General features: G+C 35.1%; 1 protein-coding gene across 1 annotated transcript; it reads right to left on the bottom strand.

The window, feature by feature from the left end:
- Positions 1-7,038: 7,038 nt before the first annotated feature.
- LOC113756424 (non-specific lipid-transfer protein-like) lies at positions 7,039-8,495 on the bottom strand. Its single transcript, XM_027300107.1, has 2 exons — positions 8,216-8,495; positions 7,039-7,154 (listed from the first exon to the last, which is right to left on the bottom strand). Exons 1-2 carry the CDS (start codon positions 8,493-8,495, stop codon positions 7,039-7,041), a joined length of 396 nt encoding a protein of 131 aa, XP_027155908.1.
- Between the last annotated feature and the right edge of the window lie 11,747 nt (positions 8,496-20,242).

Genomic DNA, 20,242 nt, shown 5'->3' with positions numbered 1-20,242 from the left:
AATTTAAAGCAAACTAATCTAAGAAAAAGGAATGGTTGCTCACATTTATCAGCAAATGGTCCAACTATTAACCAAAATCTCGACATTAAAATCACAAACTGGCAAGCTGACTTATTCACATACTAACCCAATCTTTATTTTATTTTTTCCTTTTTTTTTTTGAATAACAAAAGACTTAGTCTATAGCCCTTAGAGCCTTTTGACGCGAACTCCAACATTTGATAGATGGAGGAGCCCGGTTACTCAGCTCTAATTGCTACGGGACCACGCACTCATAGTAACTACTACCTTTTGACGCGAGAATCGACACTTTAGGTGAAGATCCCCGGTTACTCAGTAGTAACAACTAGTGGAGTACAGTCACCTCTTATTTATGATAACATACCACAATAACTAGAAAATATCACAAAAATAACAGCAGCCAGCCTCAAATTTCCAAACATGGAGAACTAAAATTAATAATTGGACCAATTCACATAAAAAATGCCAACAATCATTCCCTATGCCTAGAAAAGTTAACCAAAAATTGGAAAAGTTAAGCAATTATTGCTATTCACCAAAGAGATATTCCTGAACTCAACCACATTAACATAATACCCTTTTGTTAATAACACTTAGCAATAGCAGAATTAGAGACAACAATCCAACATCAAACTTGGTATTCAAATAAAAAACTGACCACTAGGAAGAAAGAAAAGGAAATAAACGAAAAATAGAACAAATAACAACGAAAATAAAGGAAAAGAAAAAAACTAAAAGCTGAACACCAGAAATACCAGCTGTACCACAGCTCTCCCCCCCACACCTAAATCCGACATTGTCCTCAATGGAGATCATAAAGTAAAGAAAGCGAATAGGACAACTACACTTCCCTGAATACGTGGTGGAAGGTCTCGGGCGGCTATGGAATAGGTGGGAACGGTGGAGTGAAAATGGTGCTACGGTAGTGCGCGGCAGTGAAAGATTGTAGAAGGAAGGAGAGCTCCGACGTGCGTCTTGATCCAGGCGAACTAGAGTGCAACAGAGAACATCAAACCAGCAAATTTCCAGACAATGCAGCAGTTTCAATCAATGGCCGAGGACGTCCAACAATGTGCTTGAACGCAGTCAATTCCAACGAACATGGCGATCAAACAGACTAGAAGCGGTAATAGAGTCTAAATAAATCAACAAATCTCAACAAATGAACCCAATTCTACCCAAAATCGCAACAAATGTCCCCTAAAATTCAGCAAGTCCAGTAATAGCAGGTTAGAATTTAAGCAATAACAACTTAGTCACAAGCTCTGAGCTTTCAATCAAGCAGCCAACCAAGGAGAATGAACAAATGCAGTCAAAATACCCCAACCCGTACCACTGGTGCCTCAGACAGACAATGAAGCAACAAAAAGGATCACCCCAATCAAGAAAATGGAAACTTCAGGCACCTAAAGACTAGACGAAAGTCTCAACAAAGCAGCTATTACAAACAATAAGCAATGGTGGTCCGAATATTAGTCAATGCAGAAATAATGCAACTCAAAATCTCTGCAAGTGCTCCAATGAACTTAGCAATTGAAATCACAAAACCGAATACTCCCCAAACAAGGTACTTAGAGTCAACCAATGGCAATACTAATTCAACAAACCAACCCAGAAAATTACTCAACTAAGGGTGCAATAGGGGTCTCCAGCAGCCAAAACCCCAAATAATGCCCAACAATTCGATCAATACCAGAAAATCACCCCAAACAATGTAACAGTTAAACTCCACGGGCAAGGAACGTCCAACCAATTTCACTCGAACAAACTAGGAGCAGTGTGAGTGACTAAACAAAGCAACAAATTTCAGCAATTGGACACAAATCCACCCAAAATCTCAACAACTGCCTCCAATTGGACAGGCAAATACCCAATTAAACCTACCAAAATAGCACTTGGGCCAAGGAACATGCAATGGCTATAACCAATGGTTAGAATTCGAGAACAGTTCAGGCACCAAAACTCAAGAATCAAATAGGCAGGCCAGCACAGAGGATTAAGAAATGGAAAGCAGCACTGCAACCAGTACCACTGGTGCACAGACAGGAAAGAATTAAATTCAATGGCAGCAACTCAACCGCAAGAACTTAAACTATAAAATTAATCAACCAGTACCACTGGTGAGTCACAGGGAAAAATTAATCAACCGGCCAAAAATTCAAATAATAGCAGAAAATATCCCCACTATGTCAGCAATTAAACCCAACTCTGTTCAAAATTTACCCTAGAAAATGCCCAAATTATCACCTTCGTTTATCCATCAAGAAATTCAACCACAACTTTCAGAGAGTGAAACTAATTTGGGGAAGAATTCAATACCTCCACCTGTCAAAGAATTTTGACAGGTGGCTTGCGCAGTGTGGACTGGCGGTGGAGCTTGGAGGTGCAGAGGTGGTGGTGAACAGCAGCGGAGAGAGAGGTGAGAGAGCGCAGGGGCCTGGTGGAAGTCCCCTGCTTGTGCACACGATGCAGCGCGGCGTACGCGCAGAGCAGCGGCGGAGCGCCTGGGCTGGAGCTGCGGGTGAAGTGGGAGGTTGACCGCTGGTGGAGATGGCCGACAGCAGTGGCGGCGGAGGACAGCGGTGGTGCTGGGCGTGCGGCAATGGGCTTAGGCGGCGTGCGGCGCGCTGTGGTGCTTGATGGCGGCACGCTGTCGGCTGCGGACTGAGTTGGAGGAGGAGGCGCTGACAATCCGGCTGGGTGAGAGGCGCGGGCAGGCAGGCACGCGCGCGGGTGGAGCTGATGGCGTGCGGCTGCAGCGGCGAGGTGGAGAGAGGAGATCTGGCGGCGGCGTGAGCTGGTGGTGGAGGCGCGCAAGCTGGATGAGTTGTGCGGAGGAGACTCCTGGCGGCGGGTTGGTGGTAGCGGCATATGAAAGAGATGGGAGAACTGGAGCTTGGAAATGGTGGCGATGGACGCAAGCTGGGATGGCGTTCGGTGGTGGACGGCCGTGCGCTGGTAGTGGATGGTGCAAGGTGGAGCTGGTGGCGTGCGGCTGTCGCGGTGGGAAGAGAGAGGCGCGGCGAGTTGGAGGTGAGCGAGGGAGGCGGCGACGCACGATGGAGGAGCGTCGGCCGAAGAAGAAAAGAAGGAAAAAGAAAAAGCCAGGCAGCGGGGAAGAAGAAGAAGAAAAGGGAAAGAAAGGAAAGAAAGAAAAGAAAAAGAAAGAAAGAAAGAAAGAAAAAGAAAAGAGAAAAGGGTAATTGTTTTTTTTTTTTTTTAAACTTACGCTAATGTAAATCGTCCCAATTGGAAATTGCTGAATTTTTTATTTTTTTTTTTAATAATAAAATTTTAAAATTTTTTTTTTTATTTTTAACAAGCAACCCCTGTCTCAGGCGTGGACACGCCTAACTGCCCTTAGTCATTTGACCATCCGTCGAAAATTTTTGATTCTTTAGCGTGCCCACCTAAACGAAAATTTTTTTCCCTCGGGCATGACCACATGGCATGGGCACGTCTAACTGCTATAGAGTCTGCAGATCTTGAACGAAAATTTCTTTCCCTCAGGCGTGACCACCTGGCGTAGGCACGTCTAACTGCTAATTTCCTGCCACCAAACATCAAACTATTAATTGACACTAACACTTAACTAAAACTTAAAAAAATGCATGAAAATTGAAACAAATAGGAACAATTAAAAGGAGAGCACATCTAAACTACCACACGAAAATGAACAAACAATTAAAAGGAACAATTGGGTTGCCTCCCAAGGAGCGCCTTTCTTTAATGTCTTTGGCTAGACATTATCATGTTTTGTTCATGGAGGATAAAATCGTGTGGCTCGTCTTAATGCTTCATCCTCTATATAGTCCTGATAGCCCTCGTAAATAGAGTAATCCTTAAGCACACGAGTTACGGGCTTCCATGGACTAGTAAATGGTGCTAAACAAGTCAACGATAATTTGCATTCTCCATTCACTCCTCCATCACACGCATTCTTCGGTTCAAGATATTTTTTCATTGCCACTCTTAACTTATTCCTGTCATGAAATTTTAAATTTTCTGGTATAATAAAATCAATTTCAATAACAGGAATTGAAGAATAGGAGTCAGGAAAATATTGATTAAGGAGTGGAGAAGATGTCACCGCATTTGGAGATTGTTCACTGGATTCATTCACTTGAATGGGTTGCGGTTGGGGTTCCATTTCTTCTTTTTCGGCTTCTTTTTCAACTGCATATGTAGATTTCTCATTTTGACACTCTTGCATCTCCTCATCACTAGTCAAGCAAATTGCACTCTCATTTTCTTCTAGATCAACAATGATTTTCGAGGACAATTCTTCCATTTGAGAAGCCAATCGATTTATTCTGGATGTTAATAGACATAGTTGATCTGCCAGGTCGCGAAGGCTCGCTTGTGTCTCCTGATGAAATCGATTTGTATTAGCAATTAGTAATTCCATCATTTCTTCAAGAGACATACCTGACACGGAGGATGATTGCTGAGACTCTTGCTGTTGAAAATCCATTGGCCCCGTCGCATAATTAAAATTGGAATTATCCCACCATCCTTGATCATACCCGTTTGAATAAGGGTCATACTGCGTTTGATATTGGGGTGGAAAATTTCCAAAAGTATCAATTGGAGCACTTAGATTATCTTGAAATGCGGGGCATGTGTCAGTTGAATAACCTGAATCAAAATAAGTTCCACAATTTGCAACAGCCCATTGATCATTAGGAAAAACATGAGTCTCATAACCCCATTCAGGAACAAAGTCCAGTCTATCATCAAAATATGGAATGTTAGCAGCCATAAAAAATAATAAAAAAATAAGAGAAAAATAAATTAAAAAAAAATGAAAACAAGATAAACTCAAAAAGAAACAAATTAATCTGGCACCAGTCCTCGGCAACGGCGCCAAAAATTGACAGGTGCCGAACCTGTGCAATAATAAATACCTACTCGAGAAAAATACAGATTTTGCATATAGCGGTGAGTAGGGTCGAATTCGCAGGGACTGGGGATAATTTGTTTCTTCTAGAGTCCAAAGTATGGGGGGTTTTGGATTAAATGCTAACTAAATAAATTAACTGCAGAAAATAATTGATTAAGAGGAATAATTAAGGGAAAACTCTAGCCATGGGTACACTTCAGAAATGGTTCATGCACTGATCATTGATGCAGAAATAATTCAAACATTTAGTAATAGATTAGTTATAGTTGTCATGCACGCGATAAACAACCAACCCTTCCTTAATTTCTCGATAGCTAAGGTACGACCGTTAACTATTTCTCTAACCCAAAAATAACCCTAGGTACGACCGTAGGATTTAATTTCTAGATTGCATTAATAATTAGAAAGACCCAATCCTAACCAACAAACACGCTACGAGGGTTTGTTTAAGCTAGATCGTATGCTCCCCTGACATAAACCCAATTACGCCAGTTGCTACTGAGGTAGAGATAACGAACAATTACGGATTCAATTACCCCTATTTAGTAAAAATAGCCTATATGAATAATTAATTATTGCGCACTAATCAATCATACATAAGAACTATAACAATTAAAAACAGGAAACACATAAATACCAATAAATGAGGAAGCGATTAAAATAATTTCGATCTCACAGTAATTGTTGAACCAAGTCTTTAGTTGTCCCCTTGACTAGAATTAAGAGGTTAGTCCTCCATTAATGGAGAACAACCATGCGAAAGAGCTAAGAAAAGAAATCTAAAACTATGCTAAAAGCCTAAACTAAAACTATTGATTGATAAGAGTTCTCTGTACGTTTGTCTCCTTTTTAAAGCCAACAATGACTAAAGCTTCTTATCCCTGTGGTCCCCGCTGGAATTGAGAATCAAACCAAAAGTGGGGCTCTACCGAATTCCTTGCTTTTAGTTTCCTATTGCCCGTAGGACTCCAATCTCCTAATCAGCAAAGGAAATGCAATCTCTTTGTAGCACCATGTGGGCCCGGTTGTTTGAAATCCCAATTATCTCCAAAAAGTCCCTCATTTTTGTAGTTTTCTGTTTCACTTCCTGAAATTGAGTCCAATACCAAATATAAGTAAATATTAATAATTAAAACAATATTTGGCAAGGATAAAGGGAAAAATTAACAATAAAATAACCAACAATTAACACCCTATCACACACCACAGACCAAATATTATTGATGAAAACTGCAATTCTCTCCAGAAACAAATGACAGCAAATATTTATGTTGAGTAAGTAAAACATGAACGCGACCGAAATATCAATCCATAGGTGAAGCTCCATTCCGAAACATGAAAAAGAAACATCTGTTCTTTCATAGAAGCCAAGATATTAATAAAGACGGGTAGCAACATGCAAGAAAGAAGGATACAGGGAGACAGTTAATTTGCCTTTCTTCTCTTCAAGTATTGGAATCTGAAGTTCCCATACTAAAAAAAAAAAAAAATTCAAGAGAGGTACATTCAAACTACAAATTTGTACGAGGCTACACTGCATGCATGCTGATATCTCCACCAAAACTGAAAATTTTGGCACTTTTCTCTTCAAGAATCTCCGATGTCACTTAGAGCCTGCACGTGATCAGAATTCAAAGGTAAAGAACGATCGAACATCTTTCGGAAAAATTAACTTGTGCAGATACAGAAGTAAGATTTCTTGATCAGAACAGCATTCTTTTTTTTTTTTTTTTGGTAACAAACAAAAGGACCTGGCCCTTGATCAGAACAGCATTCAAACTAAAGAAATTTCATATTATTGCTCTTTGGTGCGGCCATGTATAGACAACATGAAAGTCACGTTCAATTGGAATCAGTAGTGTTAAATAGCAGCTAAACTTGACCTAGATGGTTCTAAGGACCAAGAAATAGTAGCAAAAATCAATCAATCATACTCTTAACATAGAGTCGTAGTCCCTTTCTTCTTTCTTTTTTTTCCTTTTGAAGAAATTAAAGTCCAGAAACAGAAGAAGAGGAATGACATGCATATAATAGATAATATTAAAGGGACGTCAAACACAAATAAAAATAAAGTAGTGAAATTGAAATTCAATTTCTGGGCGAAAGAAGTAAACTTACTTGGTGCAGTCAATGTTAGGATCAATGGTAATATTGAGGTTGACGTTGCAGAGGGCGGGGAGTTGCTTAGCATTATCATAATTTATATCGGAGAAAAATGCAATTTTGGTACCTAAACTTTGACGCATGAGCGGTTTTAGTCCCCAAATTTTGGACGAAAACAAATTTGGTACCCGAACTTTCAAATTTTGAGCACATTAAGTACCCTTGACGATTTTTTCCCAAATTGTTACCGGAAAAAGCCAGACTGTCACGTGTCCGGCCAAAATGGAATAAAAAAAGGTCAAAAATGCAGTTTTGGTACCTAAACTTTGACGCACGAGCGGTTTTAGTCCCCAAATTTTGGACGAAAACAAATTTGGTACCCGAACTTTCAAATTTTGAGCACATTAAGTACCCTTGACGATTTTTTCCCAAATTATTATCGAAAAAAGCCATATGACAGTCACGTGTCCGGCCACAATTGTATAAAAAAAGGCCCAAAAAATATCAAATGCCATTCTAATACTAAGTATTAAATTTAAGGACTAATAGCGTAATAAAGAAAAAATCCAAGGACTAAATAACATCACATGAGTCAACAAAACCCAAGAACCGATACAAATGAGCTCCAATTCCAGACAAATTTTGTGACTTGATTCTTAGATTAATGAACTGGAATTGGAGCTCATTTGTATCGGTTCTTGGGTTTTGTTGACTCATGTGATGTTATTTAGTCCTTGGATTTTTTCTTTATTACGCTATTAGTCCTTAAATTTAATACCTAGTATTATAATGGCATTTGACATTTTTTGGCCTTTTTTTATACAATTGTGGCCAGACACGTGACTGTCATATGGCTTTTTTTGGTAACAATTTGGGAAAAAATAGTCAAGGGTACTTAATGTGCTCAAAATTTGAAAGTTCGGGTACCAAATTTGTTTTCATCCAAAATTTGGGGACTAAAACCGCTAGTGCGTCAAAGTTTAGGTACCAAAACTGCATTTTTTGCCTTTTTTAATTCCATTTTGGCCGGACACGTGACAGTCACATGGCTTTTTCCGGTAACAATTTGGAAAAAAATCGTCAAGGGTACTTAATGTGCTCAAAATTGAAAGTTCGGGTACCAAATTTGTTTTCGTCCAAAATTTGGGGACTAAAACCGCTCGTGCGTCAAAGTTTAGGTACCAAAACTGCATTTTTCTCTTTTTATGTCGGGATACGTTTGCGCAGCAGATTTCAAGCATTGGCAAGCGGATTGCAAATCGTCTTTAGACGAATTAGCCGAATTGGCCACATCTTGAGCACCAGAACAACATTCAATACTGGGTGTGGGATCAGCAGCTTGCAAGTAACTTAGGCATGGAATCAGTTCTTGCTGGGCGCCAATGCAATCAAATGCCTTGGAAGGCCTCACAATCAAAGCTGTAGCCACTATCAACCACACATAACAATGCACTGTGGTTTTTGCCATTATAATTGAAGCTGGCCTTTCTGCCTCAGACAGTATTAGAAGGAGAAGAATTGGTGGACGAAATCGTTGAAAGAGAATCTCATTTGGACACTTACTTATACTGCAAAGAAGATTTCATAAAGGGTTCAAGAATTAGTCTTTTTCCTTTATTGTTTGGCAAAATATATAACTTGGCAAGACAAGTTCTTGGTAGAATCATGTCTCTGTTGTTGGAGAAGGGACACGGATGTTGTTCATTCATGCATCATCAGTACTGGATTTAGATAAATATAATGAATTACTAGTTACTTTAAAAACCTCTATTCCATTCTGGGTATTGCCGATTATCAGACGTATGTATGGAATTAATGCACATATATACATTTATAACATTTTTTGATTTGTTGGTCATCTTAAATGCATTTTCTTATTGGTTCGTTATGTGGACCTTACTTACGAGGAGGGTACATGTATCTAATGCCATTTAAGGAGACTCTCTTGATTTGGTCAGGACGTGCTCCTAAAAATATACGTCTGTTACAAGAATTTTTTACCAACACAATCCTTAAATCTATAACAGAATTTAAATATATGATTTTTTGTAAAAAAAAATTAACCCATACTTATCAATTGAACTAACTTTGTATTGGCAAAGGATCATTCCATGATTGAAAAGTTGGTTCATAAAGTCAGAATGATCGTTCTTGAATTTGTTCTCTTCCGGTCCTTGTGCGTATCAAGCGTGAGGGCAATGCTCCTCCTCCTTTTGGCCCTTTCTATTGCTGATCTTGCTCTGTTTGAATAGCATGATTTGGGAAAATTTTTTATTAAAAAATATATTATTTATCCATGAACACATTTTTCAACCACACTTTTATTTCACATATATCCCATTATTAAAAATGCTATAGTGTTTTTTAACATAAAATTTCCAAACAATCTCGGTTTGTTGAGATATTTTCCCCTATATATGATGTGATCCCTGTTTTAGCTGTGGATTTATCTTACAGAATCTTACATTTTCCCTCAAAAAAAAAAAGAAAAAAATTGTCGGTGCCACTAAAATTCCATAAGTTCTTCTAAGTTTTAACTGAGCTAGTTAACTAATGGCACAAAGATAATGTCCATACAGTCAAGAATTGTTTTGACTGGATACAAATACACCAAGTCACCAATAGACCTGGAGACTCCTCTTCGCTGAGCTTTTAGAATTGAAATAAAACCCCTTTTTTCTTTGGTTTATCTGCCCCAGCAAAAGAAAGATAGTCGATTTCTTTCTATCCCTTCTTGACTCTGTCGCCATTCGGGCAATTTCCAATTTTGAATGTCTAATCAATAGTATGCGTGCTGTGGAACTTTTTAGTTTTAATTATCTCCCTTCTCAAAACACTCATAAGGGCAATCAATTAATTGCTAATATAACACATGCAATTTCAAAGGAGATTATTTCCCATACATCCAAACTCGCTAATTTTACTCTTAACCGCGGAGAGGAAACTAGATCGAATGATATGGACTTTTTTATTTTCATAGAAGGAATAGAATTTGATGATTATGATTACTGTGGTCTAAAGGGGAATGGTGCAGGACTTTCCAAGAAATGTTAACTAATTTTCTTATTTGTTCGTCATTGCTATGGTGGGAACATCATTCCTTAATTATGTACGTATGCAGTCCCAGAACGCGTCGCGTCATAAACTCAGCCAACTGTGAACCAAAAGAGATTCACGTAACTTCCGTTCAAGGAAATGATAAATATCTCTTGAATAATTTCCTTATGCGTGCACGGTGCGGATTCGAGGGCTGAAACTGCTACCAATGAAACAGTGCAGGAACAGTTTCATGTATTTAAACAAAACATGCATTTGTTCAGTATGTAAATCAACTTGAACACAATATACATTTACTTCATTTAACTCTTTGCCATCTTAGATTCTTAGATTTTTAGTTTTTTTTTTTTTTTTTTTTGCAATTTCCAATTTTTTTTTTTCAAAAGAGCTTTGCCATCTTACTTGAGTTTTGAGAAATTCTATAGGGCTATTACGAAGAAAGAATTTACATGCATGATAGTGCCGGTCCAATTGGATGGAAAGTATCATTAATTATTTTTTATTTTAATTTTCTGTGGCACATGAAAGGCAACGAAGTGGTTTCGAGTCATTTTCTTTCCTTCTTTGAATACACTTTAAGTCGTCAGTTCAATTGTAATTTGTAAACATTGTTAATGCTTTGTTTCATTTAATTTTGTAATACTATGTAATTATTTGAATACTAATGAACATGCAAAAAAAAAATTTTTTTTGCGGTCTGTCCAGCTGCAGAGAGAGGATGACACAGACCAGTTCAGATTTTATCAGAATTGTTTGATAAAGCAGATGTGGGATAGTGAAGAAACGAGAATAAAACACAATAAAGGATGCAGTTTTTTTCAGCGAATTTTTAGGAATATTGTCAAAATTGAAAAAGTTCAGAAAATTGGTGTTCCGTGAGGAGTATTGTGGAATAAGAGGTCGCCGCAATTGAGACGTGAGACTACTAATAAAAAGATTTTTAATTTTTATTTATTTTGGTTCTATTTTTTTTTTAAAAAAAAAAAAACACTTCGCCGCTCATGAAATAAGCGGGGAAGGAATTTTCTTCGCCATCGCCGCTCAACTCATGAGCCGCGAAGGATTTGTCTTTATCTCCGGATCAAAAAGTACTAAGAAAATAAGGAAGAACCCATAGGGCCAATAGAAAGAATTCGTCTTAGTGCCCTAGGTTTGGATAGCTATTCCGATTCAAAGCAAAGGAAACTTGCTAAGGTGCGAAGCAAAAGGGGTAAGGACAAAAAAGGGCTTTGAGAATAAAGAAGGGCTTAGAGAAAAGAAGCTCTTCTTGAAGTGAAGAAGGAGCTTTGGCGATACAGCACAGAAATAATTCTGATGTCTGTTGTGGTAGAAATTTAATCTCAACCACAAGATGGACTTGTGTGCGATATAGCCGTTGGATTGTACTTAGAAGAAGTGGCACGATTTCAGATGTAGTGGTTGGATACCGGTTGTAGAAGTAAAAGCTTTCATTTGACCAACCAAAGAAAATGATACATTGTTTGAAGGGTAAAAAATGAATTTAACATATAAGGACACATAGGGCTGCCCAACCCGACACCATTTGTCACTGTAGACATATAAAATGAAGAAGCGCGAAACCGGACCAAGAAAAATAGCAACATGAATTAAATAAATAATTCGTGGAGGAGTGATATAAAGAACTGGTAATTCATAGAAAAAGGGGAAAATGAGCAGTTTATGGAGGAAAGCCAAAAATAAATAGTAATTAATGGGAACACAGGTATTACATATTAAACCCATTTATTCACTAGAAATTTTACTCTAAGGAAGGGAGAGAGACGGAGGGTTTGGAGTTTGTGATTGTGTGGAGATGATTTTGAAGTTTAAGGAATGGATATTTGAAATTTAACGATCGTTATACAACTTTCAAAATAAATACATTCATTCTAAATTTTTTTTTGGGATAATTTCATAAACCAAATCACGATCACTTTCTGTAAAGTATCACTTTCCCATAAACGACCAGCTCTTTATGGCTTTCCTCCATTATAAGAACAGAGTACCCATTTTTTCATAAATAAATTTATTTATCGAATAAAATAAAAATAAACCCGTTCCTCCATTATAAGAACAGAGTACCCATTTTTCCATAAATAAATTTATTTATCGGATAAAATAAAAATAAACCCATTTTTTAATAAAAGACCAGCTCTTTATGGCTTTCCTCCATTATAAGAACAGAGTAAACAGAGGACCCATTTTTCCATAAACAAATTTATTTATCAGATAAAATAAAAATAAACCCGTTATCTAATAAAAGACCAACTTTTTATATCTTTCCTCCATTATAAGAACAGATTACCCATTTCCCATAAACAAATTTATTTATCTGATAAAATAAAAATAAAACCATTTTCCAATAAAACAACAGCTCTTTATGGCTTTCTTCTATTATAAGAATAGAGTACCCATTTTTCCATAAACAAATTTATTTATCGGACAAATAAAAATAAACCCGTTTTCCAATAAAACACCAGCTCTTTATGACTTTTCTCAATAAATTATCCATTTTCCCATTTTTTTCATAAGCTAATTTATTAGTTGGATAAAATGAGAATAAAATTAGGTTGAATGCCAAATTACCCTTTTAGGATACAATGGAAAACAAGAAACTAACCTATAGCAAGTTTAAACTCCGTTTCCACTACAAAGATATGCAAGAAATTGTTTTTGCAAACTCAAGACATCTAATTTATAAAATCTCGAGGAACCTTTAGAACCATTATAAAAAACAACTTATTCATTCTTAATTTTTGTTTGGAATAATTTCATAAACCTCCCCGGAGGTTTCTAACAATTTTACTTGGCACTCACAAATATTGAAAAATCTCACTTGCCTCTATTTTTTTTTTGGGTCTGAAACTCACTTGCCCCCTTACTTTAAACTATTTGTTTATTTACAGCTCATTTTGAAATATAATATTAAAAAATTCATTTTGAGTATATTAAAAATATAATTTCAAATTTACCTTTTTGTTGTCTTACTTTTTATTACCAAAAATTGAGTATATTAATAACAAATAAAAATAAAAAAGTATAAGGATTTATTCTGATTGGATAAAATAGAGTGCAATTTTTAAATACCAATAGTTAGTATTTGAATACCAAATGGAAGTTAGGCACTCATGACAGTCCATTTATTGTGATTCCAAACTGTGTATTTTTTCCCCTCCATTCCAAACGGTGTATTTCTCAAAATTTAAATAAATTATGCATCAGCCATACTAATTTGTTTGGTGGAGGAAATAGATAGTTTTCTTCTTCCATTTAATTTTCGTGCCCGTCAGTCATACTTTACTCATCGTGTTTATCCCTGCTGAAATTAGTTATCCCTGCTATATGTTAAATAACGTAGCCCATCAGTCATTCGTCACGTTAGGGCCTCTTCCAAGTGTTTATCCCTGCTATATTTCAAATAAACCCGTTCAGTTATGGCTGATGAGAGTACAAAAATTTGATTGTACTTAAATGGGTATGGGTATGGGTATGTACAATTTTTGCATATGGGTATAAATGGATTACCCAATAATACCCATTTAAATAATTGGGTATTATTGGGTAACCCATCAAACCCAATTAACCTAATTAGAATTATTTTCTCCCAAACCTCCTCTCTTCCCCCACCCGTTAACTTGCTTATTTTTCACCATTATCAATTTATGACAAGTTTTAGTCTCTTTTCTTATTTTTCCAAAATGAAATTTTAAATTTATACACGAAAAAATGCTAGAGGTTCAAAATTTTTGGATTAAGTTTTTATGTTAACTTTTATAGTATTTAGTTCAAAATTTTATATTCTTATTGTTTAATTATTAAATAGTATGTAATTTTGCGACATATAGTACATATGGAAAAAATTGATAATTAGGTTTATTGAGTATTATAAATAAATATTTTAAACTAATGATGGGTGTAAAAGATGGTATAAATTGATAACTTAGTTTGCAAAAATGAATTTAAATGAATTTACAATAAGTTAAAATAAATGGGTTATAAATGGATAATTGGGTTATCCAATTCATTTTTTGACTTACCCACCCATTTATACCCATCTAATTAAATTGGTATAAATGGGTTGACTCATTTATACCCATTACCCATTTTACCTAACCCAAACCCGTCCAAATCACCCATTTTGACACCTCTAAGTACATGGTACACGTGTAATGAAAAGTAGTACTATTACTAATTCACATTCGATGAAACGAATACCAGTACTAATATACATGTAAACAAAATAAGGTAATAAAGATTAAAACTCCTAAGATGAAAGAAAATAAGGCAATAAAGATTAAACCTCCTAAGATGATAATTCCTCTCCTTATGAATTTAATTAAATAATATAAATATATTATTATTTAATATTAATAAATTTATAATATATATTTATATAATATATTATATGTGTATATAATAATTATAAATATAATTACATTTATATTTATTATTATATGTTAATTTTTTTAACGAGTAGCGGGACGAGCCCTGTTTCTAAAGGGGAATCAAACTTGGCTTTTATCCAAAACCTTCCAAGTTACTAGGGAATTGGGAAACGCCATTGCATTTTTATATATAATTCCAAAATTTCAATTCCGATAATAGTAATCCAAACAATGATTTTGAGGTTTATTCCAATTCTCTATACCGAAATCCTTTTACCAAATACCACATAATTATGCATTCAATCCGATAGTCGATTCTTTGTTGCTAGTTCATAAGAAAACGGTAATAGATATGGATCATTTCGTTATGCATTTTCTAATGCGTTGTAACACTATGACGATAATAGTTGATTATAGCGATTAATCAGATAGTCGATTCCGATAATTATAACTAATTGAGTCTCTAATTTGATTATAGATTCCTTGGTGCTAACTCATAAGTAGATGGTTGTAAATATGGATCATCTTGCTATGAATTCCCCAATTCCTCCATGGGTTAAGATGATAACAACTCATTATAACAATTAAATTGAATTGTCAATTCCGACGATTATAACTAATTAAGGGTCTAATCTAATTGTCGATTCCTTGATGCTAGCTCATAAGATGGTGGTAGATATGGATCATTGTTATCTCTCAATTTGTTTTTGGACTAAGAAGATAATAACTCATAATAGCCATTAATCAGATAGTGGATTCCAACGATTATAACTACTTATGCCTATTTATACAACTGTTAATAAGGACTATTTATATGATTGTTCATGGTCAACTAAGTCGAACATAGTTGATTAAAGTTACTAATATGATCTCACCTACATCAATTAATCATAATAACTTAAAAGCGTGTGGTTTTGACAAAATTAAAGCACGCCATTTGCCAAAATGATAGATCACGCCTTTTAGGCATCCAAAAACTATCAAATAACGCCCAAGTTTTTATTACAAATATCCCTCCTAACCATTGGCACGCGGGCAATTTGGAAATATCTTAATCGTCAGAAGTATTTCGCGCAATTGCATTTCGTGCCATTGCATTTCTTTGGCGTCAAGAGAAGGTCTTACTGAATACATTATTAAATTCCGAGAGGTCCCACAACAATTTTTTTTGCCAGTGACATACCCCTGTCTCAACCGGTTAAAAGGTTTGCTTGCTTGGCTCATATGGCCCACCACTATCTATTTGTCACCTTTATGTTGGTTTTCGACATTAGTAGAATACATTTGTTTCTTCATTTGAGAAGAAACCCTTTAAATCGTATCATCCATAGGTAGCAAAGGAACTAGCCATTGGATATCTTGAATAGGACGAATGGGCAGAAGGTTATGAAAAAAAAGGAAAGACCAGTTGCAGGAAACTTTGACTGACCCTATTGGACATTATTGACTTGCAGAGACCGGTTCTGCCCGGGAGAGTGAAATCTCCATTCTAAAAGATCAGCGGCGATACATTCTTGTTTTTTTTTTCTTCGAAAAATTCTTCCTACCTTTTATTATTTAATATGTAAGTTTTAATAAATTATTTAATATTTAATAAAAGGCGACGCGACCAAATTTTTTCTCCCGTAAAACGTAACCTTAAATAGGCGTATTTAGGGTTTTACGTTTTACACGAAATACTAATTTTCAAATTATAGTGTAACACTTTTCAAATTAAAATTCTTAAATCGTATTACTAAAATTTTATTATAAATTAAAATTATCAAAAATTTAAAATATGATATTAGAATAATATTAAATTTATAAATTAAGATGATAATCAAGTATGCTATTAAATTACTAATAAAATTTGCCTAAGTCATATTTTTAAATTTTATAATATTATTATCGCAATCAATAATGATAAATAATACCATATTTATAGAATGTAATAATTAGTATATAAACTTTTTTCAGTTAAAAAAATTAATTTTTGCGCAAATCAATCAATAATTGCCTTCTCATTTTAAAAGAAAATATTTTGGCCGACAATATGCGTCGTTGATCACATTATGATCAAAGGTGGAAAAAATAAAAAATTTTGACGCCGCAAATTTTCAATTAAAAAAAAAAGTTTTTGATGCCGCTTAAAAGTCTAAAAGCTGACGTCCTGCCTAATTGAATGCCTCAGCTTTTTTTAAAAAAAAGCCTCCTAACTTTTCCGTGTTAGCCATTTGCCTCAGCCTATAAACTATTCAAAAAAAATTGAATTGTATTAGCTGTGATCCTGCCTCCTGTCAAGTCGTTGTCAGCCTTTCGCGGCACATCTATGGAGAAAAAAATTTCAGAGAAATTATACAAAATTACGACAACCAAAAATAAATACAAATTAATTCTAATTTTATTGATAGCTGCTTACCTAAAATGCGACGACCCTTAAATCAGAAACCTCTCTCGACTACCTCCAATTTCTGAACTTTTTCAATTTTGACAATATTCTTAGAAATTTGTCATTTTTTTCTCATAAAGTTGCCATGCTCAAGAAGTTAAAATAGTACCTACAGTCAATGGCGTATTGGTGTCCAGTTATGTTGCTTTATGGGCTCAGTCAATTTGCCTACAGAGTGGAGTGGTGATCCAGATGCGAAATGACAATACCATTTTCCCTGCTTGAGGGGGAATATGAGGCCCCTACAATTTTGAATTTTCAGAAGTAGTTGTAGACTTTTGATATATAGTCACCGTCATGAATTGATTTTTTACCCATTGAGAGACTACTTATTATTGTCTTCTACAAAATGTAGCCATTCATCATCGGTAGACACGATGGATTTGGATTGGAAATTAAATCAATCAAATGGTCCACCATAACAAATCCTGTATTATGCCATTTCATCTACTCTAAGAAGAAAACTAGTCGGCTGCTGCAATTTTCTTAAGATAGGCTCAGTCGTAGATTTAGGAATGAAAGTCCTTGCACGGATACAAAGTGTAAATGCGGAAGTTACCAATTCATGACAAAGTCAGTCAACTCCTGGCCCGGGTTCGTCAAGAAGCATCTTATTAGAGTGTGAGTGCCTCACAATGGCTTTGTAGAATATTAGCACCCTTATAGTTTTATATAATGTTGTATGACCCTGTTTCAAAATAGTCATAGATTTGTTTCAAAATAGTCATACAAATCCCTTCGATTTATATAAAATAAAAAATGGATGAAAAGCATCACCAGTTGCAGTGATTGAATCAAACGCGCTATGTGTGAAATAGAATCACTGTATTCACTTGACTCTCCTGTATTTGTTTGACTATCCACTTTATCTCCTTGTTATTTTTCACTATTATCCACATAATTCCCTTATGATTTTATGCAAGGTGGTTAGGCATTTTTCGATTGGCCAAATTCTATAAATAATGTTCTTTTTTGAAAAATTCGCTCAAATACAGTTAATTGCGGGATTGTTCTCAATCTAGTTAACTCTAAACCCATTTGAAAAATGCATCTAGGACAAGGGAAAAAAAAGGAAAGGAAAAAGGATCAGGGAATCCGGCCGAGTCCCATTTTTTTTTTTAAATCAAACCTCGTTGCATATTGTACACATGGTTAGGTATATATTTTTAAGAAAAATTATTAAAACATTTCTCACCTCACATTTTGTCAAATGAATTTTTTCATCCTTCACTTTTAAAATAATAACTTTATATTCCTTACAAAATTAAATCAGTAAAATTTGGTCTCAACCTAGGTTTTGACCACTTTTTAGTTTGGAATCTTCATGTGACCCATATACAGTCATTTTTTATGTATAAAAAAGTTAGATCCTACTTCTTTAGTGGCAAAAATGAATACGGATTAGGTTGGATCCCCCTTTTTTTAAGCAAAAATAATATGGTTTGGGCCATATCCTACTCTTTTAGAAGCAAAAATGAATATAAATAGAATCATTTTTAATTATAAATGGGATTTAACCTTTTTGTCACTGAAAAAATGATTATGCATAGGTCACGTGATGAATTTAAAGTAAAAAAGTGATAAAAAAAAATCTAGGCCCTATTTGGCACTTGAGTTTTTTACCAAATTTGTCTGCTACAAGTTTTTTAAAAAACTTTATCTACAGTAACTTCAAAAAACTTCTCAAAATTTTTAAACTATACATTTCAAAATATTTTTAAAAAAAACACACTTCAAAAATTTTTTAAAAAACTTGTACAGTAAGTTACAGTAAAATTTTAGACAAACACTTAAAAACTTACTTGCCAAACAGGACCCTAGATTGGGACCAAAATTTACTAACTTGACTTTGTAAGGGAATAAAGTTAGTATTTTAAAAAGGGAAATTTTTCAATTTGGTTCCTCACATTTCCAAAAAAAAAAAAATTTGTAGTCCCTCCTTCACATTCAAAGTTAGCTAAAATAGTCCCTTAAATATGAAAAAATCTGCCCACTTGATCCCAAATCTCATTTTTGCTCACTTCTCTAGCCAAAAAACACACATCTCCCTCACTTGCTCATAATTTCAAGCACAAACCATGCTCACAGGAATGAGCACGCGAGGCAAGCATGTGGTTTTTGGTCAGAGAAATGAGTGAAAATAAGCTTTGGGATCAAATAGACAGACTTCTTTTTATATCCATGGAATTATTTTGACTGATTTTGAATCCGAAAGACTAAAAAACTTTTTCAGAAAATGTGAGGGACCAAATGGTCAAATTTTCCTTTTAAAAATGAAGGAAAAAAAATTCATTTGATGAGATGTAAGAGATATTTTGATTGATTTTCTCATATTTTTACTTTAGGGCAGGTCCCATACTTTCCCATTCAGATAGAGGCAAAACTGGAGGAAAAAAAAAATTGGAAACAAGTCTCAACCTTGTGAAATTTACATTGAAAGCTTATGGAAGAGTTATCAAAAAAAAAAGAATGGCAAATTATACTTTATCTCCGTGTGATTTAGCAATTTTTCACATAATCCTCTATAGTTTCAAAAGTTATACATAATTCTCTCATGATTTGAATTAAAGTGTCAAAGTAACGGAAATGATCATTCATAACGGAACTTTAAAATGTCAAAATTACCCTTATAAATACATGATACACTAATCCTGTGTGATCTTATGTTTTATCATATAACCCCTTATAATTCTCAAAATATACACTTAACCCCCCTTGGTTAATAAACCATTTTCAACTTTATATAAGAGTATTTTTTATATTTTAGGTGATTCCATTACAAATGATCATTTCCATCACTTTGACACTTTAATCTAAATTATGAGAGGGTTATGTATAATTTTTGAAATCATAAGAGAGTTATGTAAAAAAATACTAAACCATAGGAGGGTAAAGTGTAATTTGCCCAGAAAAGAAACCTTATGGAAGTTTATTGTCGCGGGACTTGACTTACGGTGAATTGAGCGGAGTTGGCTCTTTTAATTTTGTTTCGTTTTATTTTTTTTCTTGCTACCCAAAATGATGCCGCCTATCTTCTTCGCATCCCCCCCCGTCTATGTTTAATGTTGTGCAGATTAATCCTGTCCATCAACCGCACCCAACCGCACCCTATACCAACCGCATTGGCATTGTTTTCCTTTTAACTGGGTATTGAGGGGATACTACCAACTACTGAGTACCCATCCGGCTTGACTGATAAAGCTCCAATACCATCCTTGTCTATCAGACTTTAAGTAAAGATAGAGCTTAGTTCAAAGCCAAAAAGCAATAAATTGGCAGTTTTTTTCCTTTTTTTCCACTGTACCATTAATAATGCCTCAGCCATTTCTGAAATGGATGGCCTTA

Source organism: Coffea eugenioides, chromosome 2, assembly GCF_003713205.1.
Source record: "Coffea eugenioides isolate CCC68of chromosome 2, Ceug_1.0, whole genome shotgun sequence".
Classification (NCBI taxonomy): Eukaryota; Viridiplantae; Streptophyta; class Magnoliopsida; order Gentianales; family Rubiaceae; genus Coffea; species Coffea eugenioides.
Note: the sequence above shows the minus strand (reverse complement) of the source record. Positions and strands in the feature narration are given on the sequence as shown.

What these genes read in the sequence shown, in the direction of transcription:
- LOC113756424 (XM_027300107.1), bottom strand. Translation starts at nt 8,495, where the DNA reads ATGGCAAAAACCACAGTGCATTGTTATGTGTGGTTGATAGTGGCTACA. An exon ending in CATAAAAAGAGAAAAATGCA is followed by an intron (nt 7,155 to 8,215) that starts GTTTTGGTACCT and finishes GTCAAAGTTTAG; the next exon opens with GTACCAAAATTGCATTTTTC.